At 46.6% G+C, this 27,784-nt stretch overlaps 1 protein-coding gene across 4 annotated transcripts; it reads right to left on the bottom strand.

The window, feature by feature from the left end:
- Nucleotides 1-339: 339 nt before the first annotated feature.
- FXYD3 (FXYD domain containing ion transport regulator 3) lies at nucleotides 340-26,557 on the bottom strand. 4 transcript variants are annotated; one of them, XM_084815432.1, is made up of 7 exons: nucleotides 26,387-26,557; nucleotides 14,520-14,588; nucleotides 10,962-10,994; nucleotides 8,817-8,921; nucleotides 7,651-7,687; nucleotides 7,407-7,444; nucleotides 340-3,897 (listed from the first exon to the last, which is right to left on the bottom strand). In XM_084815432.1, exons 2-7 carry the CDS (start codon nucleotides 14,560-14,562, stop codon nucleotides 3,878-3,880), a joined length of 276 nt encoding a protein of 91 aa, XP_084671558.1. In that variant the 5' UTR covers nucleotides 14,563-14,588; nucleotides 26,387-26,557; the 3' UTR covers nucleotides 340-3,877. The 4 variants fall into 4 exon arrangements, with proteins under 4 accessions (XP_084671558.1, XP_084671559.1, XP_084671561.1 ...); XM_084815433.1 differs by lacking the exon at nucleotides 26,387-26,557 and adding an exon at nucleotides 25,759-25,875; XM_084815435.1 differs by having other exon boundaries at nucleotides 341-3,897; nucleotides 26,293-26,465.
- Nucleotides 26,558-27,784: the final 1,227 nt, after the last annotated feature.

Genomic DNA, 27,784 nt, shown 5'->3' with positions numbered 1-27,784 from the left:
GACAGAGAAAGAGAATCCATCAACAAAACATGCCAAAGAGTTGACAGTAACACTTCAATTACTTGCGCAAGATCTCTGTGGCTAGCTTTGCAGTGCCTTTGGATTTAATGCTTTGCAGAAATACATCTGCTCTCCAAGCTTACAAGGTCAAGGGTTTAGGATCTTCAGAGAGACATCCATGAACTGTCAAATGAAAGGAAAACAGAACAAACCTTACAGACTGCACACACACACACACAACTGCTTTTTGTGAAGTCAGTGCAGCTTTTCCTTTGACTGGGATCTCAGTTCCAGTCACACAGCCTTGAATACAAACAGCAATTGACAGGAGGACAGTTTACTCTGTACAAAATGTTCATTTTATTTTGGATATTTATATCCTGCCAGGAAGGCTCACAAGAATAAGCATTAAAGCCATAATGCATCACAATAAGCCAGTTCAGCAAGTATAAAACCAACCAAGAAAAGCCTTACAAAAACGTTTCAGAGCCTGTTTGAAGACAGCAAGTGAGAGGCCTGGCAGTGATCCCTAGAAAGGAATTCCAAAGGTGGTGGGCCACCACGGAAAAGGCTCTGTTACAGGGTCCCATGCAAGTTTCCTTTTTTTGGCCACTATGCAACCTTCCCCAACCTAGTACTCACCAGATAGTTCAGACTATTATTTATTTCAGAGGATTTCTATACTGCTTTTCATTTAAAATAATAATAATAATAATAATAATAATAATAACAACAACAACATCCCAAAGCAGTTTACAAGATAAAATCATGATGAAATAAAATAAAAGTAATAATTAAAACAATAACATCTTATTAAAATAAGGGGGGCTGACAATGCTAGCAGTCAAGGAAACACCCGGGCAAACAAGTGTGTCTTCTTGTGGAGTGCTTCTGCCAACACTAGGAGACCACCTAATCTCAGTGAGATCATTCCACATGGCGATAGGCACAATTGAGAAGGCCCTCGTCTGCAACATGGCCAAATGAACCTTTCAGTAGACTGCAGTATGGTCAGCAAGCCCTCCCACTCAGAATGTAGAGACCAGGACAGCCTATATGGGAGAAGGAGGCCTCTCATATAACCTGGTCCTGAGCTGTGATAAGCCAGCAATAACACCTTGAACATAGCCTGGTAGCTCATGACTACAATGCCCATCAGCTCCTTCCAGCATGGCCAGTAGTTGGGGATACTAGGAACTGTAGTCCAACAACTTCTGAGTGACACAAGGTTGGAGAAGGCTGCAAGGGATCTTGCCCAAGTAACGGAAGTGTTACCATTCATTCCTTTGGCAAGATTTGTAGATGGACGCTCTGCTCTTTGAGCCAAGGGGCATATTTCCTTTTGCTGATGAACCACAAATCTGTCAAGTCAGGAAAGATATAATCCTGATACGATTTCAGTCTCCAGGCTAACTGTGCTGTTTGGGGTGGGGGGATCACAAAAATATATCCTGTTTGTTATTGCTATTAATGATGATGATGAATTACATTTCCATACTGCCCCATAGCCAAAGCTCCCTGAGAAGTTTACAAAAGTTAAAACATTAAAATACAATATACGAAGTTGAAAAGCCATTTACATAAAGCATACAGACAATGGATGATGTCATGACCTGAAGATCCCTTGGTGGTTTGATAGATGGCAAATTTTAAGTACAGCTGGTAAAATAAGAGGTTTACTGTTTGGAAGTGGTTGGATATTTAGACCCTGGCCACCTCCTCAGAGTGCAACATCCCAAATTGACTAAGGACATATCTACATGCCCATGTCAGGGTTGAATTGCCGTGGCTTCTCCCAGTTGGGAACTGTGATTTGCTGAGCGTGCAGAGAATTCTCCGTTAAAGAGATCCGTACCCTCACTCCTGCACAGAATGATGGTTCTGTGTGGAGAGGACACAACTGTTAAACCAGCTCAAGCCTGTTATGTAGCTAAGCCCTTAATGCAATACTTATATGTAGGTATTCCTCTACATGCACCATAGACATTCTCTCAGTAATTATAGCAAACCAGCAAGGTAAGCAAGCTGTATCATCATGCTAAAATAGAAAGAGGGGTGCGGTGTGGGGCTCGAATAGAGGGGGAATGGCTTGCCAAAGGCCACTCAGTGAAATTTGAATTAGGGATCTTTCAAGTGGGACCTGAGACAAAAGGCCCATCTATTTCAGCATCCTGTTCCCCACAGTGGTCAACCAGCTGCTTCTAGGAAGCCCACAAACATAACAGCATTCTCTGTTGTTCCACAGCAACTGGAAGCATGCTGTTTCTGCTCATCTAGACCCCATGACTAGCGTGTGCGTTCATAGCTCTAGAAGGAGCCAGAAAAAAAGGGCAGTCTTCTGGTATTAACTTCCTGAAGCAGACTCCAGCACGAGCACAATTTTCATACTCCTGTCTGGGATGGGCAGAAGGCAGAGCTGGTTCTGCTGGTAGATCTCTGGGTAGTTTGCAGTAGATCACTAAGAATTTTAACATTTTAACAACAATACAACAAAAAGACTCCCCTCACACCCTGAATTATACTGCTGAAATGAAGGTAGCTTGGGGTAACCAGGAGTGGATTTTGTACAGAAGGACTGTGAGCTCCATTCAGTTCTGGTATTCAAAACAAATTCATGGGCTCAGAATTCTTTAATTCTACATGTACATCTTTTGCATCAAGCTTCTGATCACTGGATCTCAGGGTTCTACTAAAAAAACAAACATTAGATCGTGCAAGCCTGATGTTGGTCTGTCTGTTCCTGTTCTGGTCTATATTTCTGTTTGTATTTTTATTTTTGAAAGCAAGTTCAGGAACAGGATTTTTGAGTCGAGGTGCAAAGAATAAAGAATATCCAAGGCAGGTTTTTGAGAGCCCTTGGACAAGATACCTGAATAAGCCCCCTCCCTCAGTGAGTCTACCCTCTCACCAGCATTGTCACCAGCTGCTATTGCTCCTCATCCACTTTCTCATCATAAGAACATAAGAAGAGCCCTGCTGGATCAGACCAAAGGTCCATCTAGTCCAGCATTCTGTTCACACAATGGCCAACCAGCTGTCAACCAGGAACTCACAAGCAGGGCATGTCAGCAACAGCACCCTCCCACCCATGTTCCCCAGGAACTGGTGTACACATCCTCACTGCCTCGTTGCTACCATTTGCTTTCTTGATAGGCAGAAAGCAAGTGCATGAGTAGGCAGTGGCATCTACTGCACCTCCTCCTCACTGCTAAAGTTGTCTGGATCAGAACAGGCAGGTGAACAAGCAGGTTGCAATGGTGAAGAGAAGCAACTCCCAGGGGACCTGGCTGGTGTGTGGGCCCTCAGCAGATGCCCAGCCATGCCTACCCTTGACACAAGCCTTGGATGGTACAAGCTATAAGTGCTCTTTAAAGCATGGGGTAGGACTCTCCTGGAATACCTGTGAAGCATACGTATTCCTCCCCAGCCCAATTTTAGATCCTACTTATAATGTCTCTTTTGACATCCTCACGTGTTAATTGGTAGTTCTGGGAACCAGTGGAACTATCTACTGATTTTTACAGGACTTCTGTTGTTTTGAAAACAACCTTGGTGGCTGGACTCTCCCACGTTTTTACAATAGCTGAATGGTCAAGGAGGGGGTGTATCTGGTCTCTGCCGCAGAAACGCTAACTGATCAGGCCCCATGACAGAAAAGGCCTGAAACCAAAACCCTCCCAGCATAGCCAGAGACAATTCATTTCAGAAACAAGGCAACATTTTATTACATTTTTTAAAAATATCCAGGACACAACTGTGAGGGCCTAAAACAACATAGGGGAAAAAAGACCACAGTTTGTTGCCAACAGTGGAAAGGAGCCATTTCATGGACACAAGGCAGGGCTGGCTTGTTAGCAAGAGCAGGCATTATCTTGACTCAGCACTCACTGGCTTCTCCTGCAGAAAAGGGGGGAGAGAGGGAGAGAGAGAGAGAGAATCAGATAGCAAAGTGTATTTGAGATATAATGAATTGTATTGGGGCTTGGACTTGATGGCCTTGTAGGCCCCTTCCAACCCTACTATTCTATGATATCATTCTATACCTTTCCTTGTCAAATTAGAAGGCCAAAATTTGAAACAGGTGGAACACACATATGTGCACACATACAGAATTGTTGCTAGTCTTATCAATGTGCTTCCCTCAGAAGTCCTCAGGTGTTTCACCTCAGGAGGGACCTCCAAGTTTCACTTCAGGTAAAATCCCTCACAGAAACAAACCACACCCGTGTATGTAACTAGCTTTATTGCAGAGGGGCACAACTTTTTCAGCCTCGAGGGCCACATCAGGTGTCAGCTCCAAGGCCAGGAGCTGCTCATGCGCGTGTTCACACACACACATGCACACACGGAGGTTCGGGGTCACTGCTTTTTAAACAGCAATTCCAGCTGCTGTGGGAGGAAGGAGGCCACCCCAGTGACCCCAGCTCAACTGCAGCTTTAATGCCGAGATATTTGCAGCAGCAGTTTTCACAGCAACAGCTGGGCATCCTGGGGAGCTACACAAGGTTTGAGGGACTGCCTGCATGTGACGAACTCCTGCTTTATTGACTCCCTCTTGGAAATTCCACAGATGTTGCAAATTCGCCTTGAATGTTGCTTTTTGGCCAAGGACAACTCCCAGAGTCCCTCACCACTGGCTATGATGGCTAGGGCTGATGGAAGTTGCAGGATAAAACACTTGGAGGGCCACAAGTTGCCCACCCCTGCTTTGGGCAAAGATTTGGTGGCATCTCTAGGAAGCCAAAAAAAAAGTAAAGCTTCTCCTGCTCAAGCACTGCTGCAATTAGGTGCTTTGCAACCACCACAAGACCGTAAAGTAGCAGGAACACCTTTGCTCCCCCAGCCTACTTAAACCACCCTTTGCAGAGGCGATTTGGAGAACCACTGGACGTTTTCACAAAGCTCACAGTTTTGAAGCAGGGGGCTTGGCTGGTTTGCCTGGCAGTTCTGAAGTTAAGGGCCACACAATCTCTCTTGCCCAGATTATGCAACTGTTTGTGTAATCTCTTTTCAGTTGCAACATTTCCTTCTAGCTCAGAATTTGCATTTGAGGTGCTGCATTCCACTGGCCTAGCCTACGGGATGCAGCTTGCCCAGGCTTGCAGGCTACACCCACAGTGGGTTCCAATTCCAGCTTGCTTCAACTTCAGCAAACGTTAAAACCTTACAGCAGGGGTGAAGCACCTTAGGCTTCACCCCTGCAGTAATGGGGGCCAAATCCAGCCCATTCGAGACTCCGATCTGTTCCTCCTGGGTTGCCTAGTTGGCCATAGCCCCTCCCTGCCCCAACCATTTGGTGATTTCCTGGCTTTCTGCAGTTGTGTCCCCCCCCCACTCCCACCACCATTCTAATGGGTTGAAATGCCTCTCCTAAGGCATAGGGGCTGCCAGGAAGAGTGTTCAGCTAAAATAGGCTGTTGGTTTTGGTAATTTGGCCCCACCCCTTTCGCTTCCAGCCCTGTCCACCAATAGAATGCTGCCTCCAAGGGCTTCTCTGAAATAGAATTTGGCCCCCAGGCTAAAAGAGATTCCCCACCCCTGCCTTACAGCGAAGCCAGTTAGAGCCGTGCACAGATGGCCTCTCAAAATTCTCCACCTTATTTGTGGACAGAGACATTTGGGAGATAATTTCACCAAATTTCTCCAGCGGGAGGAGAAATTCTCAACAGTTTCTCACGGGTAGGGCTCCCCATTGGCAGGGCTTGTAGCTAGGGTAGGGATGTACGAAAGTCCCTTACCTGAACCCGAAAGTTGATTCGCGGTGGGGGGGAGACGCTCCGTCCCTCCCCCCGAAATTCTGGCTGGGGGGGCACCCCATCCCTCCCCCCCCCGAAATTCTGGCTGGGGGGGAGGCACCCCATCCCTCCCGCCACGAATCCTGGCTGGCCAGGATGCAAATGGCGGCGGCTGTAGCCGCCGCCGTTTGTGTCCCTGCAATCAGCCGTGATAGCCTGCGTAAATGTTTACGTAGCCTATCACAGCTGAGTGAAAAAACAAACAAACAAACTGCGCGTATGCAAATGGCGGCGCCCATGGGCGCCGCCATTTGCATTCCTTATTTTGGCACGTGTAGTCTATGTAAACATTTACGTAGACTACGGCGAAAATAAGGGGAACGCAAATAGCGTTCCCCTTATTTTCACCGTAGTCTACGTAAATGTTTACGTAGACTACACGTGCCAAAATAAGGAGCGCAAATGGCAGCGCCCATGGGTGCCGCCATTTGCGTACGCGCAGGTTTTTTTTTTGTTTTCACTCAGCTGTGATAGGCTACGTAAACATTTACGTAGCCTATCATGGTGTTCTTTAAAAATCTAGCCATGATAGGCTTTACGTAGCCTATCACGTTTTTTTTTTTTTACTTGGAAATGGTGGCGCTGGCAGCCACCGAACCGCCGCCGGAGCCGCTGCCGCCACCAGGGACATTCGCACAAGTTAAGTCCCTTCCCGGGGGGGCCGACCGTTTCGCGACCAATTTCGGGGGGCCGAATGCGCTGGCATTCGGCCTCCCCGAGATTCGTGGCGAAATTCTCTGACATCCCTACTTGTAGCACAGCTGATTTTGTTTTTGGTAAGGGTTTGGGGGAGGGGGGTTGTGCTGCAACAGCATCAGCTGTACTGGCACATATTTTGCATCCACCACTATACAGATGTGTGCGTGCGTGCATGCACGTGCGGTGGGGGGTGGGAGTGTTTTGTCAAGCTCCAGGGATGAGGTGGAGTTCACGCTCTGCCAAAATCTGTCCTCCCATTTCCTGAAAGTTTTCTTCCTTCCCCCATGAAAGGGGTTTCCATCATTCTGCCTCATTCAGGATGTTTTCTAATTTATGTTTGCGGTGTTTTTGAGCTTACCTAATCACAGCTAGCCTCTCAGGCTGCCTACACTTCCTGATCTGAAGAAGCCCTATGTGAGGATTTGGCTCATGATGCCTTCCACTAGGCTTCCACTGAAGTGTGGGAAGCTGAGGAGGCTACAGGCTGTCAAAGAGATGATTGTACAATGAAAGACAGGACCCCTGTGCTCCATTCCTCAGTCACCTCCGAAGTAAGGTAAGCCCAAGAAACCCAAACCCAAACCTTGAGAATTTCTCTGAAATGTATCCAGTATTGCATTTCTTTTCGAACATAATTTCTCTTCTAGCAAACCTGGTCACACTCTTCCACATGATGGTGAGAGATACTGTGTTTCTATTTAAATGATAATAAACCATGTCTAAATTTGCATGTATACCTCTAAATTAATCTATGCAATTTGATTTATTTTTTTGCAGATCACTGTCCCCTCTTTGGTGATGCGTTTCCTCTTCTTTTTTTAGTGATTCATAAGTAGCCACCCTATGACAAGGACAGAAGTGAATGGAGTCCTACCAGACAGGTAGGTTTTCCAGCACAAAAGGAGCACTCACCTGTAAGGGGACGCTTTGGTGCCACGCCAACCTGGCCACTAAACAAAGAAAGAGGATATGTTATGGATGGCAACGCTGCAACTTATATCAACATTCCTCTTTCCAGTTTTAGATAAGTGGATTCGGGCTTTGCTTTCTCCAAAACCATGCCAACCGTAGCTCCAGCATAACACCATGAGCTTTGCCGCCCCCCCCCCCCCGCTCCAGTTCCTGCCAGCTGCCCTTACAAGAGATCTCTTCATACCTGCTTCTCTTCTTAGGTTTGCATTTGCACTTTCCACCTGGGGAAAACAAAGAAGCAGCAAAGGTATCAGACAAATTCACAGATGACGCCGCCAAAACTTTGCATGTGAAAGATACCACCCTCAACTCTTGGCAGGCCAGACAGCAGGGTTGGGGTCGGGGTGGCAGGACCACCCTGGCCTCACAGTGGTGGACACCTTGGAACCAAAGTTCAGGGCCCCCAAATGACTGTCCAGAGAGTGGCAGGCGATGAGGGCCTTAGGGCAGAAGAAGTGAACTCCATTTTATTCCTGTAAGCCATGATATTGCTATGATTTAAGCGAGCTTAAAATGCAAAACTGCACATGCTCAGAGTACTTAAAAAATTTTTGGCAGGGCTGGCAAACATTTTAATGTATAAGGAATGTTATAAAGCATCTTACTTTACTTTACAGTTGTAAAGCATGGAAAGGTGGCTGGGGAGGAGGTCGGGGTAGGGAAATGTTAGTTGCGTGGTGGAAGTAATACACACAGCCATCTAAGAGGGTTCCCCATAAGACCATTAAATCCAGGGTCTAAAATGATCTAGCTGCACTGCTGCTGTCTCATATCTTGGAACGCTGCAGCCAGAAATACTAGGCTAGAGGGGCCAACAGCCTAACTATTTTTTATGACAGCTGCATGTATCCTTATCTTAAAGGAAGGGGGGAAGTTGGCCAATAAGGTCCCTTCTATGGCCTCCCTCTCACAGAGGCAGTAAACCTCTTTATTGCAATGATTTGACTATTATTTGGTTGTTCTAAATCACCCCAGGAACCATTTTGGCTGAAGGAATGTATTGGGCGGGGGGGGGGGACTATTAAAATACGTACATACATATCCTGTGCTTGGGCTGTACCACTTTCATCAGAGAACTAATGTGTTCTATAGACGAGTTCTAGCCTAGCCTTCTACTGGTCATGCCCCTTTTCTGTGTGTGGGGATTTTTAAATTTTGCACCAAGAGATATTCAGTCCTGTGAGGCCTCTCCCATTCTTCTGCTGCAATATGAAGTGGTACAGCCCCCAACCCAGACACAGATTTAACACCTTAATGAGAGCTAAGCTAAAGTGTATCAACAACTATCAATAACCTCCCACCTCTCCTGAACAGCCTCCTCCTCAACCACACATTTCTGTTTCCACTTACTCAGCAGGATAACAATCCCCAGAAAACAGAGGACACCAGCAAAGACCAAACCGCCGACACGAAGCGAATGCCAGTCTGAAGCAGAGAAGGGAAGATGTTTGGTCTCTGGTTACCTATGTCTTCACTCCAGGGCTTCCCATCAATCCAGTGAGCGCTTTCTCTCCCACTCAACCCCCATCTGCTTGACAGGAGAAAGAACAATGCAGTGCATGCATGTGGGTGGGGGGAAGCACTCTCTGTGCCTAGAGATTTGGGGGCAGGTAGGGAGATACAGAAGACTTGTCTTAAGGGTCTATTCAGTGGAAAGGATGAGACAAGCCCACAGCTGCAATCAGAATTTGCAGGGGGGAAATACGCAGTAGTAGGACTAAGGAATACCAGTAAATGGGATGGCGTCCGTTCTATTGTACAACAGCACCTGTCTGTACAGAGAAATGAACCTCTCCTCTCTCCTTTCATAAACAAACACATCTGTTTATGCAACAATTGCTCTTGCCCTAAGAATGATTTGCACTTACCGTAATAGAAGGGGCTGTTTTTATCTGGATAGAGCAGAAGAAGAAAGAAGTTAACATTCTATCTTTGGAATTCCCTACTCCCAAAAAGAAAAGAAAAAACCCACTCCCAAAGGGCTAGGAACTGGTATATCTAGATTTGCTGCCAGTGGCACGGTGGTAAATTTTGAAGTGCTAGAGCTTATCATGAAAGTCTCCATAGCCATGCCCCCAAGGAGAGGCCAAAAATGCAGACAGCTGTGTTGACCCATATCAACAAACCAATTCTAGCAGTTTTCATCTCTACCAAGAGCATAGCTTTTATAAACTGTAGGTTAACTCTGGGTTGTTTAATGCACGGACAACCCAAAGTGTCCGGGTCCATGCCTCATGCAGCAACCTGCTGATCAGAGGTTGAATATGCAAAATGGAAGCGGCTTGCACACAGCATGGCAAATCATGGGTTAATTAACCCACGATTTGCCGCCATTACCTGCAAACTGGGTCTTAATTACCCATTCAGGACCAGTATCTTGCATTACCACAGAGAACAATATATTGTTGCTGGGGAAATTCATCCCCACCCACCCCAGCTACTGCTAGGATTGTAGCTAAGCTCAGAAGGAACTGGGACTTTTGAGGGGATGCCCTTGACAATTGTGCTTGTCAACTTGTGCTTTGTCAAAAGTGCTTGACAATTTGCCCTTTGCCAAGCACTCAAGTGCAGATTGAGGGGTGGCAGATGATATCAGCATCCATGCAAATCAAAACATGCCATCGCAGAGTCCCTGAGAGCCCTGGTTCCACTACACCACTGTTCACTGCTGACTGCTTTTTTCCTAGTAACATGAAGGGCCCTTCCAAAGGTGCACCATTGGTTGGATGCATTCGTGCAGCGGTGGGAAACTTCAGGCGGCCAGGGAACATTTTCACGCACATCTGACCCTCCTGTGGGCTGCACCCCTGCCACCGTGGGGCATTGGCAAATATTTTTTTTGGTGGCAAACTGCTACAGAACATGACAATAGGCACATTTGGCTTGAAGACAAGTGAAATTTGGCCACTGTTACAGTCTTTAGTCAGCAAATTGGCAGGGTTTTTTGCTGCTACCAATTTTGGTGGCATGGAGGCACAGGCCGCGCCAGGGGGCCGCAGGGGCTAAATGCGGCCCGTGGACTGAGTGTTGGCCACCCCTTCTTAAGCACCAGAATGGAAAGCACTGGTGTGGTACCCACAAAAGTATCAAGTTGGCATGAATAATCCCTGTGTTGAACCGTGCCATCTCTTCCATCCCTGCTGAACTTCCTGCCTTGCTGTTTTATATCCCACCTTCCCACACATGTCATTCAATTCAACATGGACCATTGGAGATCAGCACATCTTAAATCATGGCTTGTTGGTCTCAGGGGGTGTTTGGTCAATTCACCTGCCCAGAAAGGAATTCTCCCTGGAAGCACCCTGTCACCCTCAGCACACATCCATCTAGAAGGTGGCCAAGCAGGACTGTACATGCTGTCATCCATGGAGCTACTTCAAGCATTGCTGCAGGGCCTCGTTGATTAACCTGGGCTTAAATGGAATTGACACATCCACTCTCCGAATGTAAGGAGATCCTCTGCCACTTAGGGTCAGGGTGTAAGAAGCTACTCACCAGTAGGATCGTTGGCCTCCAGGAGAGGGAATGCTACAGAACAAGATGCAAAGAGTTATTCCCGGGGGGATGGCATTACCACAGCCCTCAGCTTCTGATTCTCATCTCAAAAAGCTGCCATTTGCAGAACAAGGGGGATCATGCAGATAAGGGGAGCCACCATAGCCACGCCTCTCTAAGGCGGTCTTGCCCATTTGCCTTGCATTGCTCACTCCGTACATCAGGGGTGTACAACCCTGTGCAGCCTGAGAGCCAAATTCCATTTCAGAGAAGCTCTCAAGGGCTGCATTCTGGATGTGGGCAGGGCCAAAGGCAAAAGGGGTAGGGCCAAAAAATACCAGCCTATTTTAGCTTACAGCTCTTACTGCCAGCAACTAAGCCTTAGGAGAGGCATTTCAACCTTTTAGAATGGGGAAACCAAACCACCAAACGATTGGCGGTCGGGAGAAAGGGGGTGGAGCCAAGGGGAGGAGGCATGGCCATCTGGGAAGCTCCAGACATTTTTCTCCCTCTCTCATAATATTAGAACCCAGGGTCATCCCATGAAGCTGATTGGTGGGAGATTCAGGACAGATAAAAGGAAGGACTTCTTCACACAGCGCACAGTCAAACTATGGAACTCACTACCACAAGATGTAGTCATGGCCATCAATTTGGATGGCTTGAAAAAGGGGTTAGACAAATTCCTGCAGGAGAAGGCTATCAGTGGCTACTAGTCCTGATGGCTCTACGTTACCTCCAGTATCAGAGGCAATATGCCTATGTACAGCAGTTCCTGGGGGACACAGGAGGGAGGGTGCTCTTGCACTCGTGTCCTTCTTGGGGGTTTCCCATGGGCAGGTGGTTGGCCTCTGTGTGAATAGAATGCTGGACTAGATGGACCTTTGGTCTGATCCAGCATGGCTCTTCTTATGTTCTTATGAACCGGGACCCCAAAGTGGGCTGGATTTGTCCCTCATGCCTGAGGTTCTCCACCCCTGCTGTACATGATGGTCCTCCGTTTGTGATCAGCCTGCAGCTCCAAAGCCTTATTGATGTGCAGCTCCTTGGTTTTCATTTATTTTTTCTATAGATGGGGCTAGAGGCAGGTCTCTCATGGGAAGAAGGGTCATGCTTTGCCTTCACCACGGCAGTCTGTTAACCGAAAGTCAACAGTGCTCCCATCAGCATGCGGATGGAGACACTGAATCATAGCATCGCTCAGATCATAAGATGGTCACAACTTGATTTGCTTTGCTAAGCATAACTCTGCTCAAGAGCCAGCCAGCATTTGACTTGCCTGGCCAGCAAAACAGATGCTCTGTCAGGTAGTTGGCACTGCAGGCTGAAGAGCCAGCAAAGCCCAGATTTAGGGCTCCATCACACAGGCGGAGAGTTCCACATCAATGCTGGTTCTTTCCCCATCTGGTATCATTGCAGGACTGGGTTGTTCTCTTTAGATGCCTGTCCCCATCACATTATTTTTCATTTCTTTCCTTCTCATGGGGGTGGTGATGCCGCTCAGAGGCATCACTACCTTTCCGTGAAGAAGCATTACAAGTGCTTGGGGTATAGGGATAATTCCTCCCTCATTCCTGCCCCTTTCCCTCCCCTTGCACATTACTGGTGGATGGGGACTAACATGCAGATAGCCCCCCACCTCCCCCCGCCCCCCCACCTCCCCACCTCCCCATTCAGTGTTTTATTTATTTAAAAAATAAATTATTTTTTAATAAATTAAAATTCTTTTTTAAAAAAAAGAAAAACAAAACACAACAACAGAAACAGAAACAGAATCACAACAACAATACACATACACTAAAATATCTCTTAACCCATCCAGTGTTTTTGACCATCTCTGCCATTTACTCAGCTGTTTATTCACTTGGAATGCACTGCAGGGGGGCGTCCCAGCAGGTTGGAAGGTCGGCATGCCACTCTGCCACCTTGTTCAGAACAGTGCAGGCAGAAAATGGCGAGGACCCAAAATGGTGCAGGTGCGGGAAGGCAACACACCCCACACACCCCATCGTCACTGCCTTCACCGTCGCAACCATACCCCCAACAACCCAAAACAACCCCAAACAACCACCAACACATAGCGGTTCATTCATGCAAGGGGAGAAATACATGGGGAGATCATAGCACTCCATTTGCGCATATTTGGACAAATACCACATTTTTTCTGTTTGAGGAAAACACGGGATAGGTGGATGGAAATGGTGGGATAATGACTGGACGATGACGACGTCACGCAATGGACCCGCACAATTCAGTTCGTGGCCAGTCATGAATGTGCAATAAACTGGAGGTGTAGAGATGCCCTTGGAGTTACTCTGCCTGTCCTAGCTCCATATCCTGGCCCCATAAGAGAAAATTAAGTTACTAAGTGGGTTAGAAAATAAAGAATAGGGAGTGACTGCTTTCCATGATATAAAAGTTAGCGACCCTACTACAAATAATCGCAACACTCGCATAAGGAAGGTATACTTGGAACTACAATAGCAATTGTGGGGAGGGAGAATTTGGGGCAGGAAACCAGCAAAGGGAGGAAAGGGTTAAAATCCCTCCCTATACACTGCAGTTCAGATTGGATCAGGGTGCCATGCAATTGTTGTTGTTGTTGTTGTTTTAGCAGTGTGTGGTTCTAAGCACAATTTTAAAATGTGTGCTTAATGTAATGTGTAGCTTGGCCCCAATTCTGTGTTGCCAATCTTACCACACCACCACCACCACCACCACCACCACCACCACCACCACCACCACAGGAAAGTCATATTCTTCTGTTCCCCAACATTTATTTTTTTCTCCCCTCCCCTCGATGCCTCTATCAACATAATTACCCCATTAGCTATAATTTTTCCACCTTGATGCCAACCGCAGCAAGGTAACCAAGGACTGAGCTACGTGCTACAATAAACACACTTTTAAAAAGGCATGCTTCAATTGACCACTTTTGTTTTGAAGAAGAAGGTGGGGGGAAGCAGCTGTGGGGCCCCAATCCAGAGCATGCTCCCAATTGGGATAGGGACCCTGCACCCATTTTCCTGCCCAAAAGCACTTCTGCTGCTGATTTTAATCCCAAAGGTGCTGCTGACTTCAAACAGTGCCTCTGGGGACTTAACAGCAGCTGGGGAGGGAGGACATTCAGCAGCAAACAGGTGGAGGGCCTCAGTTCCAAACCAAGGCATGCTGGGTCAGGGCCGCACAGCAGCTTCTCCCTCCCTCCCCTCTTTCTGTCAACCTCCAAAACAAAAGTGGCCACACCTGTGGGTGCAACCCCACACGCAGCCTTTCCCCCCTTTCACACACACCTACCCATCACACACAGAGGCACCCCTCCATTTTCTCAGGGCCCTTTCTCAGTACTGCAAAGGTCCCCCTCGAGCAATAGTCATTGATGGGGGTGACTCCTCTTTATGGAGGGGAATACTCAAAGGGGCAGGCAGCCCTTCAGGGGAACCAGCTCCAGGAAAAAGGCGAGGATGATCCATCATTTGTGAGAAAGCGCTCTCTCTCAAGTCTAGTGGCCCAAGCCTCTTCCAGCAGAGAATGAGATGAGGAAGCTGAGAATATTACCAGCCAAGAGAAGAAGCAGGGCCTCTGTGGTGGTGGACTTCATCTTGGAGTGTAGAAATATGCAGAGCTCTGCAGAAAAAATGATGGTTGAGAATGTAAACCAAGGGCCAAAACATTTGCTCCACTCATTCCTATTAGGTGCCCCCACCTCCCAGAGCCAAAGAAGGGAAATGGATGAAGCTTCCCTTTATAAAAAGCCTCGTGTGGCGCAGGGTGGTAGGCGACAATATTGCAACCGAAACTCTCCCCACACCCTGAGTTCGATCCCAGCGGAAGCTGGGTCTCGGGTAGCCGGCTCAGGTCGACTCAGCCCTCCATCCTTCCGAGGACGGTAAAATGAGGACCCAGCTTGCTGGGGGAAAGGTAGTCACCACTGGGGAAGGCAATGGCAAACCACCCCGCTACAGTCTGCCATGAAAACACCAGCGAAAGCGGCGTCCCTCTAGGGGTCAGCAATGGAGGAACCTTTCCTTTCCTTCCCTTTATAAACATACCCCCCCCCCCGAGTTGTGGCACCTGGCTTTTACTCTAGTTTGATTCTGTTTTAAATGGAAGGTTTTTATTTTATGTTCTACTGGGTTATTGTATTTTATGATTTTAAGTTTTGTTTTGTGAACCACCCCAAGATCCAGCTATTTATTTTATTTGTACCCCACCTTTCTGTTAAGAAAAATGGCACTCAGGGTGGCTATTGGGCAGTACCGAAATGTAATAAACAAATACAAGAAAAGAAAAGAAAAATGTAAAAGCAGATACCATTGCTAGGTAGTCCAGAAACACAACCTTCTTTAGCAAGGGGAGGTTCCATCCCTGGCATCCCCAGTCAAAAGGATCAAATGAGGGGAAAAGGTGAGAGGAAAAGCATCACTGCTGCTCAGAGAAGAATATTGGGACAGACTGCCAAATAGTCTGACCTGGTGTAAGGCAGAGCTGCCCATGAATTTTATCCTGTCTAATCCTCAAGAATTCAAGCTAAAGGCATGCCAAAATAATAATTAAAAAGTGTTCTGGTGATGCTTTCAGAGGGCAGGGATAAGCTAAAGGCTAAAAAAAATTTAAAGCAATTGTAAAAGTTATGCCCTGCCTTTTTTCCCTGCCAAGAAGAACTCAAGGTAGTTTACAATAATCGCATATCGATCAATATATAAAACAAAACAACAATACATAAGAACAACCCTAATACAACAGCATTGGACATCAAACATTTCATCAAGCAGCAAGAGAAACAAGTCATAAAACCTCAGTCAAAAAGCTAAAAAGGAAGCGGTCTTAACAGAAGATATAAAAGGATTTACTCAGGTAAAAGCCTTCTTGAATAAATGGATTTTCACCAAACATCTAAAGCAAACAATCTTGGGGTTTGACAGACCAGGTCTGGTGTGCTCCCTGACAGACGGCTCCTAGCATGACCAAAAGGCATTGTGCAGCTATTTTCTCTTTCCTCCCTTAATAGATTGTTTTGTGGTAAGAAATAAGATGGAAGAAGCAGTAGGAAAATACAAGATTCTTACACATGGAAGACATCCAGACCCTCATAAAATTCTGTGAATGGGGCAGGGTAATTGTACAATAAAAGCCTTGTCTGGAAGAACCCCAGAAGGACATTCACTGGAGGGGGCCATCTCTGAGAAGGTTCTCAGTAGGCTACTGGTTTTCTGAACTGTGTTCTTGGGAGTGGGCCGTGGGGGCATACCAAGACTTCTGCAATGAGAAGTTCAGTTAATGGCAGGTGGACAAGCTCTCCTGATAAGACAGCTTGCCCACCACCATGGATTCTCCCTACAACACTGGACCCCAGGAGAAGTGTTGGATGTGTTCAGGCTACACACAGACACAGATGAGCAATAACAAAAGGAAGATTCGGGACGGAAAGAACAATGTGAGATTTAGGGCAGACAGATGGCAGTACTTCTTCACATGGCATGGCGTTATCATGTGGTCTTTCAGGAAACACCAAGAAATCCTGTTTCAGTGTATGTGTTAGTGAGAGGCCAGCAGGGAAATGCTATATTTCATTTGTTGTTGTTTTTTAAAAATTAGCTCCCACCTGATTTCCAGGAGGAAAACAAGGCAGCTAACAATATAAACAAACATACATTTCACTCTCGATCCTTAATAAGAACACTCATAAAAGCGTAATATTAACGTCATAGACCCAAACCAACATCAATTTCTAGGGACAGAGCTGTCAAAACTAGGGAAACATTTTAGTTATTTATTTTATTTTATTTTATTCATACCTGAACTTTCTATCAAAACATGGCACTCAAAGTAGCTTACAAAAACAATTTAGAATAGATCAAAATAAAATACATTAAAATACAATAAAAACATGACAATTACAGAATAAAAACAGCACCCCACCCATAGACCCACTTACAGGCCAAAAGCCTTCTTGAATAAAGCGGGCTTTGCCTGCTGGCGGAAAGACAGCAGAGAGGGAGTGAACTAGCCTCCCTTGGGAAAGAGTTCCACTGCCTGGGAGCAGCCACTAAAAAGGCCCTCTTTTGCACTGCCACAAAATGCACCTCTGATAGGGCCTCTCCAGAAGATCTTAAGGACAGGGCAGGCTCATATGGGAGAATGCAGTCTTTCAGGTGGCCTGGTCTCAAGCCGTATAGGGCTTTATAGGACATAACCAGCACTTTGAATTCTGCCCACAAACAGACTGGTAGCCGGTGAAGCTGCTGTAACAAGGGAATCGCATGTTCTCAGTAACCAGCCTCAGTCAACAGTCTGGCCGCAGCATTGTGGACCAGCTGAAGTTTCTGAACAGTTTTCAAAGGCAGCCCCACATAGCACATATTACAGTAGTCCAAACGGGATGTAACTAAGGCATGTGAGACCATGGCCAGGTCACACGTCTTTAGGAATGGGCACAATTCGCACCCTAGCCTCAGCTGTGCAAATGCACTCCTGGCCACTGCCAAGAGCTGGGTATCCAGGTTCAGGGTTGAGTCCAAGAGTTCAACATGAAAAATAAACCAGGAAAATATTCAGCCAAAGGCCTTTTTAAATAACCAAGATTTTGCCAGCTGCCTAAAACAGAGTGACAAGGTCTGACAAGCCTCAATTGCCAGGCCATTCCATAGTGTAGCTGCCATTACAGAAAAAAAAAAAAAGCCCTACACCTTGTAGATGCATGCTGTGCTTCAGAAGGTTGAGGGATCTGAAGCGGAGCCTCAGGGGATGACTGGAGCATGCAGGAAGGAACATACACAAGAAACCAGCCTTGAAAAAGTTAGAGAAGAAGACAGAGAAAGTTAAGAGCAATGAGTAAAAGAGGCCTGTACCTAGGAGACATTCAGAACACCCAGGATGACCCAAGCCAATCACACACAAAGTCAGGACAGAGGCAGAACATTCCAAGCAGAATGAACATTCTATGACAGGATTCTAGTCCTCCAGGGTGCCCAGAAGTGCCAAAAACCAGTTGCTCGTGATAAGGATCAGCAGATAGATGGCATTTTTCCACAATGAGTTACTGCGGTGTTTATAGCTCAACAATGCAATCAGGCCCAAACATCAGAGACAGAGAAGATAGATATAAGCCAGCCTTCCTCAACCTGGGCCCTTCCAGATGTTTTGGCCTACAGCTCCCAGCATTCCTGACCACAGGCCATGCTGGCTGGGGCTCATGGGAACTGAGGCCCAAAACATCTGGAGGGCACCAGGTAGCAGACGGCTGATAAAAGCTATCTGTCAGCTACACTCAGAGAGAAGAAAGTTACAAGTGGTATAAGGTGGCAAACAGGATGACCAAGGTAACAGAATTAGAAATCATTTAATTCGACTGGTGCTAGTCCTCAGTGACATTTAGATGTCACTCATTGTAGAGAGAAGAACAAAGCAAAAGCATAAGAAATAGTGCTTTACTGAGAGGCATTTAGGAACTATTGTGGATCAGTGAACTCAAAGTCAACCACATGATGCTGTGACAAAGTGCTAATTAACAAGGTCAAGTCCATCCTGTTTGCAGCAGACTGTTTTGGTAAAAGATCAAGCCCAGTATGTTGCAGAAGCCAAAGGTTTTGTCCCAACCTCATCCATCGAGGGGCACAAACTACTTGCTTCAGAGAAAGGATCAGTCACAGAATGCTGAGGAATAGTGCAACTGCTGTGCGTGAAGCAGAGGTCAACGGAGCCAGGGAAAGTCTTCGCATAGACCCTAAGAAGTTGTGTGCTGAAAAGAAACTCTCAAGAGGAGGTTGGAGCTGTACTGGGGAAGAAGACAAGACCTGAGGGGCAGAAGGGGCTGTGTGTTTATCATGGAAAGGTTGCAAAGAGGAGGTGAAGAACTTTTATACATACATTCAAGACTCATCGACCAAATGCCACAGAACATATATGCTCAAACAACTTAGCTATTGCCAGTGGAAATCAGATTACAGCTATCACGAACGTGATGCAGGCAACAAAACTCAGAAACAAAGTTCATTAATGGAATACTTAGGTCAAAGAGCAATATTGCAAAGAACGCTGGATGTTACTACACCTCTTGCGTCCAAAAGTGGAGGGTGCCAAGGCAATAATCTGATTGGCAAGCCACAGAACAATGACTTCCTTGGAAAACTCAAGTTACTAACTCGTTATGACAGCAGCATCATGAGAGGGAAACAAGTTTCGGCAAACTCAAGGAATCTGCATGGTTCTGAGCCAGCGCTCAATACGGGGCTTTAGCCCAAAGTGAAAATTAAATTTTTGAAGCAAGAGGCCTAGAATTCCATTGGGAAAACATTTTAAAGGAGTACAGGGACTACATAAGAGAGCACTGTGAACTCAATAAAAAGCACCGATAAAAAGCACTAGTGTAGATCTTACCAATAAAAAGCACTAGTGTAGATCTAGCCTAAATCAAGTGAGAAGGAGAGGAAATCAATTGAACGGCTGCCAAAAGACATAGCGACACAACAACCATTAGTTTTAGATGACTTTAAAAAGGGATAAGACAAATTGATGGAAAAGTAGCATAAGCAGTTTAGGTAATTTTAGGCTCAGGACCTAATGGTCCTACAAGCACCACCACCCCACCACTGTTAGATGGTAACCCACCCCCTTTCAATTGATTTCCTCTCCTTCTCACTTGATTTAGGCTAGATCTATACTAGTGCTTTTTATGGGTATTGAAGGGCACTGATAACTGTTGGGGCACACTACTCATTCAGTATACTGCTTTTCCAGCGTTCTTTCCCCCTTTTTATTCTGCATTATCCAAAAGAACACAACAGATGTAATTGTGGGCGTCTTCACATGGAGCTTTTATCCTGCTATTGGGATTGGTCACTCATGGAAGTTTGAGAGCCCTTTAGATGACGTTGTCGACCTCTGGGGCATCTCCTGCACTAAATGACCTTTTTTCCATTTGTAAATCTGTCAGAGATAATGAGGTATCAAATTAACCCCGCTTGTGTTCTGCACGAGTTCCCTCCGTGAAAAAGGAAACGCCGCAAGAAGACAAGCGAGATCAATGAAACATATGGATGACTCAGAGAAGAGGGATCATAGAATCATAGAATAGTAGGGTTGGAAGGGGCCCATAAGACCATCGAGTCCAACCCGCTGCTCAATGGGAGAAGGAGGGGGAAAGGGGAGGGGGGAAAGGAAGTGCATGTAAAGGGTTCTGTCATGATCCTGCATTTAAAATGGAAGCAGAAAGTCCTGTTTTACATGTGGGATTTTAGGCTGGTGTGGGATTTTAGGCTGGTGTAGAGATGCTGTGTGTGTGCTACGAGGTATCAATACACAAAAGGGATTTGGCGTCACCATGATGGGATCATATTGATATCACATGAGGTGTATATCTGGCCCTACTTTCCCTGCAGGGATGGAGAAATCAACCTCTCCAAGGTTGGGAGGCAACACCTGGTGTGGGTGCAGGTAATGACTTAGCAACTCTCCACCCATCTCTCCTGATGATGGAGACCCTGATTCTCCACCCACGTGTACTTCTGCTCCAGGCCAATGTTTTATGCAGATCCCAATTTGGGTGGTTCTCCAGTTCACTCACTCTGTTGGGCAGAGGCCCTCAGACCTCTGCCCCAAAGTCCAGTGCTGATGGCACCACTGAGTGGTATACTACCTCTGAACATGGATGTCTATTCACCTATCATTCATGGCTAGTAGCTGATGATAAGATCAATGGTTATTAGCCAACAACTACTAGCCATGTTGGCCAAACAAACATCCATGTTCATACTAGTTGCATCAGGGAGGGCTGTTGCCTTCACGATCTACTCGTGGACTTCCAAAATGCACTGACCTGCTTTTTGGAAGTGGCCTGCATGAAACTGGCTGCTGGATGAGGTGGAATCTGGATCTGCCTTAGCAAGGTTCTTCTTCCATTCTTGATTGGATTGAGAACCAGCATAGTACAGCAAAGAGTGAGTTGGATCTGGGAGACCAGGGTTCACGTTTCTGCCACAGACAAATTGTGCAGCCTTGGGCAAATTATTATCTGAGCTTTAGTTCCTCATCTGTAAGACAGGAATTCTAGAAACACAGGAAGCTGCCTTTAACCAAGTCAGACAATTTGCCCATCTTGCTCAGTACTGTCTACACCATGGGAAAATATGACCTTCCGGATGTTCCTGGACTGCAACTCCCATCATCCTAGCCATTGGCTATGCTGGCTACAGCTGATGGGAGTCTCAGTCCAATGACATCCAGAGGGCCATACATTCCTCACCCCTGGCCTACACTGACTTGCAACTGCTCTCCAGGAGTTCAGACAGGAGTCCTCCCCAGCCCCACTTGGAGATACCAGGTATTGGATCTGGGTCCTTCTACATGCAAAACATGTGCTCTACCACTGAGCTATGGGCTGCCCTGTAACAAAGGCTCTCTGGGCAAGAGAACGATCTGAAATTCAGGAACAATTAAAAGTCAAGATACAGCATAAAAATAGTCGCAGTGAGTCCCAGTTTAACGCAAAGACAGGTTAAAAATCCTGGGAAAATATTAAAACAAAAGTCCTCACCATATAGGCTTGTCGAGAGGGGCCAACAAAACAGAGAGGTTATAAAGTTATTTGCACACACAGAAGTGTTGCATCCATGATCCACAGCAGAAGCAGGATCTGCAGCTTCTGAAGACACAAGACTCTTTATTTATTCAAAAGGAATGTTATGTGTAAGTTGCACCACCAATCCAAAGCAGCCTATGACACACTTCGTTCAGAGCTGAATGGAAGACAAAACTTCACAAGGGAGATTAAAGAGCTAGGAGTAGAATCCAAAGCGTATACCAACACACACCTAGTAGAAGAGGGACATCGCTCAGTGGCAGAGCACATGTTGCATGCAGAAGATCCCAGGTTCAATCCCTGGCATCTCCAGGTAGGGCTAGGAAAGAATCCTGCATGAAAGCCTAGAGAGCTGCTACCAATCAGTGTCGACAATGCTGGGCTAGATGGGCCAAGGGTGTGACTCAGTATAAGGCTTCCTATGTTCCTTTGTGACACAAACCCACAGACTTTGCCCCCCAAATAAATGTAAAACAACAAATCTAGATAAACATCCCAATTCCCCATCCTAGGCAGAATCCTTTATCCTAATGACTTTTTCAATTATTGTCAGCAGGGTCTGGAACAGTTTGGCAGTAACACTAGTGAATTTTCATGTGCCCATTAGTTTCAAGAAATCACCTTTGTGCCAGCTCATGGAAGTTAGCAGATGGCCCTTATTTCAGAAACCCAACTCCAAAGTAGCCACTGTTCCAGGGGTCACGGCAAGCACAGGCAGCCATAACAAAAGAAACACAAACTGACCATATCAAACAGAAGAACATCGATCACTACATACTGCAGACTTTAAAAACATGCTCTACTTTCTCTCCCCTGCACCCCTCTCCCCAGCTTTGTTTTCTTTAACACCCAGCCTGAAGAAGAGTTCTGGAGAACTCGAAAGTTTCCTCGCAATTTTATTTGTTCCTAATAAAGGTATTGAGGGGCCGCGGTGGCTTAGTAGTTAAGACGCTGAACTGCAGACTGGAAGGTCGGCAGGACAGCAGTTCGAGACCTGAGTGCCGCGTGATGGAGTGAGCTCCCGTCTTCAGTCCCAGCTCCTGCCAACCTAGCAGTTCGAAAGCAAGAAATTGCAAGTAGATAAATCGGTACCGCTTTGGCGGGAAAGGTAACAGCGTTCCGTGCACCTCGGTGTTCAGTCATGCCGGCCACATGACCACGGAAGCGTCTTCAGACAACGCTGGCTCTTCGGCTTAGAAATGGAGATGAGCACCACACCCTAGAGTCGGACACGACTGGTTGGGGACACCTTTACCTTTACCTTTAATAAAGGTATTACATTACTGTGACTTTGGGATTAAATAACTTCTGTCATTTAAATTAATCTTCTGCACATTTGATTTTAAAAAAAAAACTTTACCCAAAGGAAGTTCCATCTTAATTTTGCAGTTGAAGAGGCCAGAAAACATAAGGCTTACAAAACAGACACACAAATTTTCTTTGCTAAGTTAGCATCCCCATGCAAGAGACAGAAGGGTGATTTATCAATTTAAATTTATCATTTAAGGGTGATTTAAGAAGGGTGATTTACACGCAATCCTATGCATGTTTAGCCAGAAAAAAAGTCCTGGCTAGCGGATGCTGGGAGCTGTAGGGCTTTTTCTGTCTAAACATGCATAAGATTGTTCCCTTAGAAGCCTGAGCTTAGAAGTCCTCACAAAACTGCTGCTGCCACTACCTATAAGAAACCATGCTTGGCTGGACAGAAACACACACAGACAACCTGGCCGTAGCTAATCCAGAGTGGCAGTTCTGTAATTGCTACCGCCTGAGCCTGAAACCAACCCCCAACTCCTGGAGAACTGACTGCTATTCGGCGCATGGCTATCACCATGAGGGAAGCAATTATTTGCATTTGGACAAAGGGATTGGCGTCATCCGGTATAGGTGCAATGCAAGAGCCCAAGACTGGTATGGGGTTTTTTGAGACAATGACCCCACTGCAGACGTAATGTGTACATTGGGACAAAGTCTCAAAGCAAAGCCTGAAGACCCTTTGCTCTGCCTGACCGGGTATATGCACATTGTCTGCTCTGAAATTTAAATACACACACACACACACACACACACACTGGGATTACAGAACGCTGTATTTCTGCAAAAATGTTAGTTCTCCAAAATCCACAGGCACACCATATCTTTATTAGCGCCAACCAAATACGCTCAAAGCTGTGGGCAAACTTCCGAAATCTCAAGATCTCTTAATCAGGGCTGAATCTACAAAAAAACAACTTGCAACAGGGGAGGGGATGGAAGAGGAGAGACCGACTTGAAGTCATGAAGTCTGCCTGTTCAGAGTCTTAAAATGGAATGGGGAAAGAGTTGCAGACTTCAATAGATACAGCTGTCATGCAATTCTCAGGTTATCCCTAGGACTGTTGGGACAAACAAACACATAATGACAGATGGATACTCACAATGTTCCAACGTTCTTTTAGGGAAGCTGTATATGAACTCAGTTTCAAAGCGGTTCAAATTTGTAGTGTGGACGTTCATAACCCGTGTATGAGAACGGGAGAGGAATGGACAGAGGGGCTTCTCCACACTTTGCCCTACAGTTTCAGCTCCCTTTCAAGTCTATCTTTGCCAGCTGAGCACCGATGTCCCAAGATGGGAAGGTTGCGCTGCTCGTTATCAGTGACGGCACAGGCACTATCCAATAGGTGCTCCTGACACTCATACTAGCACATTCCAAACAGCAGCACTCCCCATCACAATGCCCCACTGGCTAAGAAAATAGACACATTTTCTGAGCAATTATGTATCACAAGCAAAGAGACCCAGCCCCACTTCAGTCTAACAGGCATTTTCAGTATCGAATTGAACGCAGCCATTTTAAGCGGTGACTAACAACAGGCCTGGAGGGTTTGTTTGCACCACCCAGAGGTGTGGGTTGAGCAACTCCCTCCGAGCCAATGCCCTGGCATCCCAGCGGCAGCTTTCGCTTCTGCTCTGGAAGTTCAGCCCATGCGTCACTGCAGTCTCTCGTAGATCTGTGAACGCGGTAGCATCCGAACAGAAGTGGGAAGAGGCCTGGACCCCACACAACAAAGCCCCACATTTGCTGCATTCACATCTGGATCGGGCCCTTCACCACACTCAAACAGCAATGGTACTTCACAGCATCTTGGCTGCTCCACAATTGCGGGCCTTTCTACCACACAGAAAAGTACCGTAAGGGAGGAACAGCAACCACAAACCCCGACCTATATGCCTTTATCCACTAAAAAAAAGGTGCTTGCCAGAGGCACCAGGTTACACACAGGAACCCTGCTGTGGCACCGTGGACTGGATCAACCTACCAGTCAGTTCTTTAGGCCTGCATGAAGGGCACAGAACTGCACCAAACCCAATGCATGTACACCTACCCCTTAGGCACACAGGCAGGCCTGTTTCCGTACTAGGACTTCTGAAAAAAGGGCAGATGATCCCCCCATAAAGACAAGCTATAAGCAAGCATTGAGCAGGGGGTTGGACTCGATGGCCTCATAGGCCCCTTCCAACCCTACTATTCTATGATTCTATGATTCTAAGTTTGGAAAGCCACAGAGGCACCATACATACTAGTGACGCATGCAGCTATTTACCTTCGTGGTCTCCACTTCTTACTTTGAGAGCTGCAGCAGCCCCATTTTTTTGCAGCAGCAACAACAAAAGAAGATATACAAGGAGCGTTTATTTGGGTACAGAGCGGTAGAGGCTGGCAGCTGCGATTTTGGCGGGGCTGCAAATCCATTCTGTCCAGAACCAGCCAAAACGCCAAAGGAGCTAAAGGTTCCAAAGTGCGTAAGCCTATCACCAAAATAGGCTCAGTACTCTGGGTAGCTCTTTTAGAGTTCTGACCGAAACCCAGAAGGGATCCACAGCCCCGCCGAAAGCGGAGCCACCAACCTCCCCTGGTAGAGAGTTACCAGAATCTGGAAAGATGAAGAAATCCCCGGGCAGCCGGATTTAAGGGGCTACCTTTGCAATCCAAAGGGCCAGAAAACACAAGGCACAGTTCTCCTTTATATATTTATTTTAACAACAGCAACAGCAACAGCAACAACAACAAACAGGGGAAAGTGCGAACTTTCCTGGCAACTACGCCTAAGCAGAAGACAGACAGCAAGCAACGCCATGGAGACTAAACCTTCTCCATCAAGGCAACCTGGGCAGGAGGGGGGGGGGGGAAGGGCCCCGATCCGGCTCTTTCCACCCAAGGGCCCGTCTACTTACCCCGTCCCAAGGAAGTATATAGTGCAGCCAAGCAACGAGGTAGCAAAAAGAAGGGGAAAAAACCAACCCGGAAAAAGCTGAGGCGGGGGGACGCCCCTCCTTTGCCTGACTAAATAGAACTGAGCGGACCACACCCCAGCCGGCGCGGGCAGGTGGGAAGGAACAGGTTTAGCTGCCGCAGGGAAGGGCATGGCTGGGCTCGGCTGGCCGCCGTGCCTTCCCTTTGCGAGAGAGAAAAGACAACGTGGAGATTCCATTCTCCCGCCAGCTTGGAAAGCCGCCTGCGGGAAGGTCAGATCTACCTGTCCCCCTTCATCTCTCTCTCTCTCTCTCTCTCTCTCACACACACACCCACCCACACACACACACACCCAGGGTTCCTCTCCTGCCTTTAATCAACGGCGCCTTTCCGAACAGCATTTGTATCTTTGCCCTGATTTAAGAGCATAATGATGGAGTTGACGATCAACTCCATCGGTTGAATCTCTGCCTGCCACACCATTATTCGAGGCAAAAGAGACCTGCTCGACACACCTTTCCCTCGCACTGCTAGGCCTTCTGGCCTCGCTTTGTAATGACGTCTGCCCCTGCCCCTTCCTGTATGCTTGCACCAATTGCTCTTATTTACCAGTGACACAGGGCTGCGGAACCTGGAGCCTTCCAGATGTTTGGGACTTCAGATCCCATAACTCCTGATGGTTGATCGTGCTGGCTGGGGCATAAGGGAGTTGTAGGCAAAAACATCTGCCTGCCCCTGGTCTATTTCCCTCTTGCCTTTTGGGAGTGCCTTGTTAAATGTGTTCGCTAGTGTGAATTGCTAGCCTTGTAATTCTTCAAGGTTCTCGCCTCCCTCCCTGTTAAATCTGAGTGGATGGATCTTATCTCTGTTGCCATGTATCAAATGGACACTAAGGCTGCAACTCTATACCAATTTCCCCAGGAGTAAGCCCCACTGAATTCAGTGGGACTTGCGTAAGCAGACATGGATGGGATGCTATAAATTACCATGCAACACCTGCAATTTCATATACTGTAGGTGCTAAGGTATATTTTGAAGCATTGGATAATAGGACAATTAGGTTTTGATCTAGTATATTTTTAACTCAAAGAACAAACACCCTCTTGGCTTTTAAGTCAGTGGAGGGCAGGTCATTGCAGAGTAGAGTTGGGGGCAAATAGCCTCTTGAAATTCTCCGCCCTGTTTCCAGAAGGGATAGCTGTCTTAAATCTGTTGCAGCAAAACCAACAAAAAGCCAAATGGGACCTTAAAGGCTAAGAAATGTATTATGCCATAAACATTCTACCATTTCTTTCAGCAAAAGGGCCCCAAGGCAGATCACAATCATAAAATATAAGAATGCAATTACAATGTTGCAATAAAATCAATAAAATGATGGAATCCGACCCAGAGAAAGCATAACCAAACAACAGGACAAAAACCAGGTCAAGCCAAATGTGTGGTGAAACTTTAAAAAGTCTTTGCTGCCTGTCCAAAAGCCATAATAGAGAGAGCCACTCAGGCCTTTCTAGGGAAGGAATTCCACGATCTAGGTGCCACCACTGAGAAGGTCCTGTCCCGTGTCCCAGCAGCCAGAGTTCAGCTGGAACTTGGAAGTGGGACACAAAGTAAGGGAAACGAAAGATGCAAGGGAAACTATATCTGGCAAAGTCAGGCAGGATCACTTGGGAAGAGGTAGTCCTTCAAATATCTTGGCTCCAAACTCAATAGGGGTACTGTAAGCATCTCCCTGTTTTCATCAGTCAAATGTTGGAGGATCTCTGTGTGTGTGTGTGTGTGTGTGTGTGTGTATAATGTTGGAATAATTTTGCCGGAATATTTTTGCAAAGTGTGAAAGACCCCACTACACCATTGGTTAAGAGGATGAACTGTGAGTGGGGAAACATCCAGTTCAGTTCTTGCCAGTTCTTGCTACTGAACTCACAAAGGGCACAATCCTATGGATGTTTGGACAGAAAAAGGCCTACAATTCCCAGCATTGTTGTAGGGGTTGCTGGCAGTTGTAGG

This window comes from Heloderma suspectum, chromosome 10, assembly GCF_057233095.1.
Source record: "Heloderma suspectum isolate Gila_16-S chromosome 10, 16-S_ref, whole genome shotgun sequence".
Classification (NCBI taxonomy): domain Eukaryota; kingdom Metazoa; phylum Chordata; class Lepidosauria; order Squamata; family Helodermatidae; genus Heloderma; species Heloderma suspectum.
The sequence above is the reverse complement of the archived record's forward strand: the minus strand, read 5'-3'. Positions and strand labels throughout refer to the sequence as shown.

Excerpts from the sequence above, each read along its gene's own strand:
- FXYD3 (XM_084815432.1), bottom strand. The coding sequence starts at position 14,562 with ATGAAGTCCACCACCACAGAGGCCCTGCTTCTTCTCTTGGCTG. Across the intron at positions 10,995-14,519 it reads CCTGCTTCTTCTCTTGGCTG|CATTCCCTCTCCTGGAGGCC; the intron begins GTAATATTCTCA and ends CTTGTTCTGTAG. Across the intron at positions 7,445-7,650 it reads AAACCTAAGAAGAGAAGCAG|TGGCCAGGTTGGCGTGGCAC; the intron begins GTATGAAGAGAT and ends TTCTTTGTTTAG.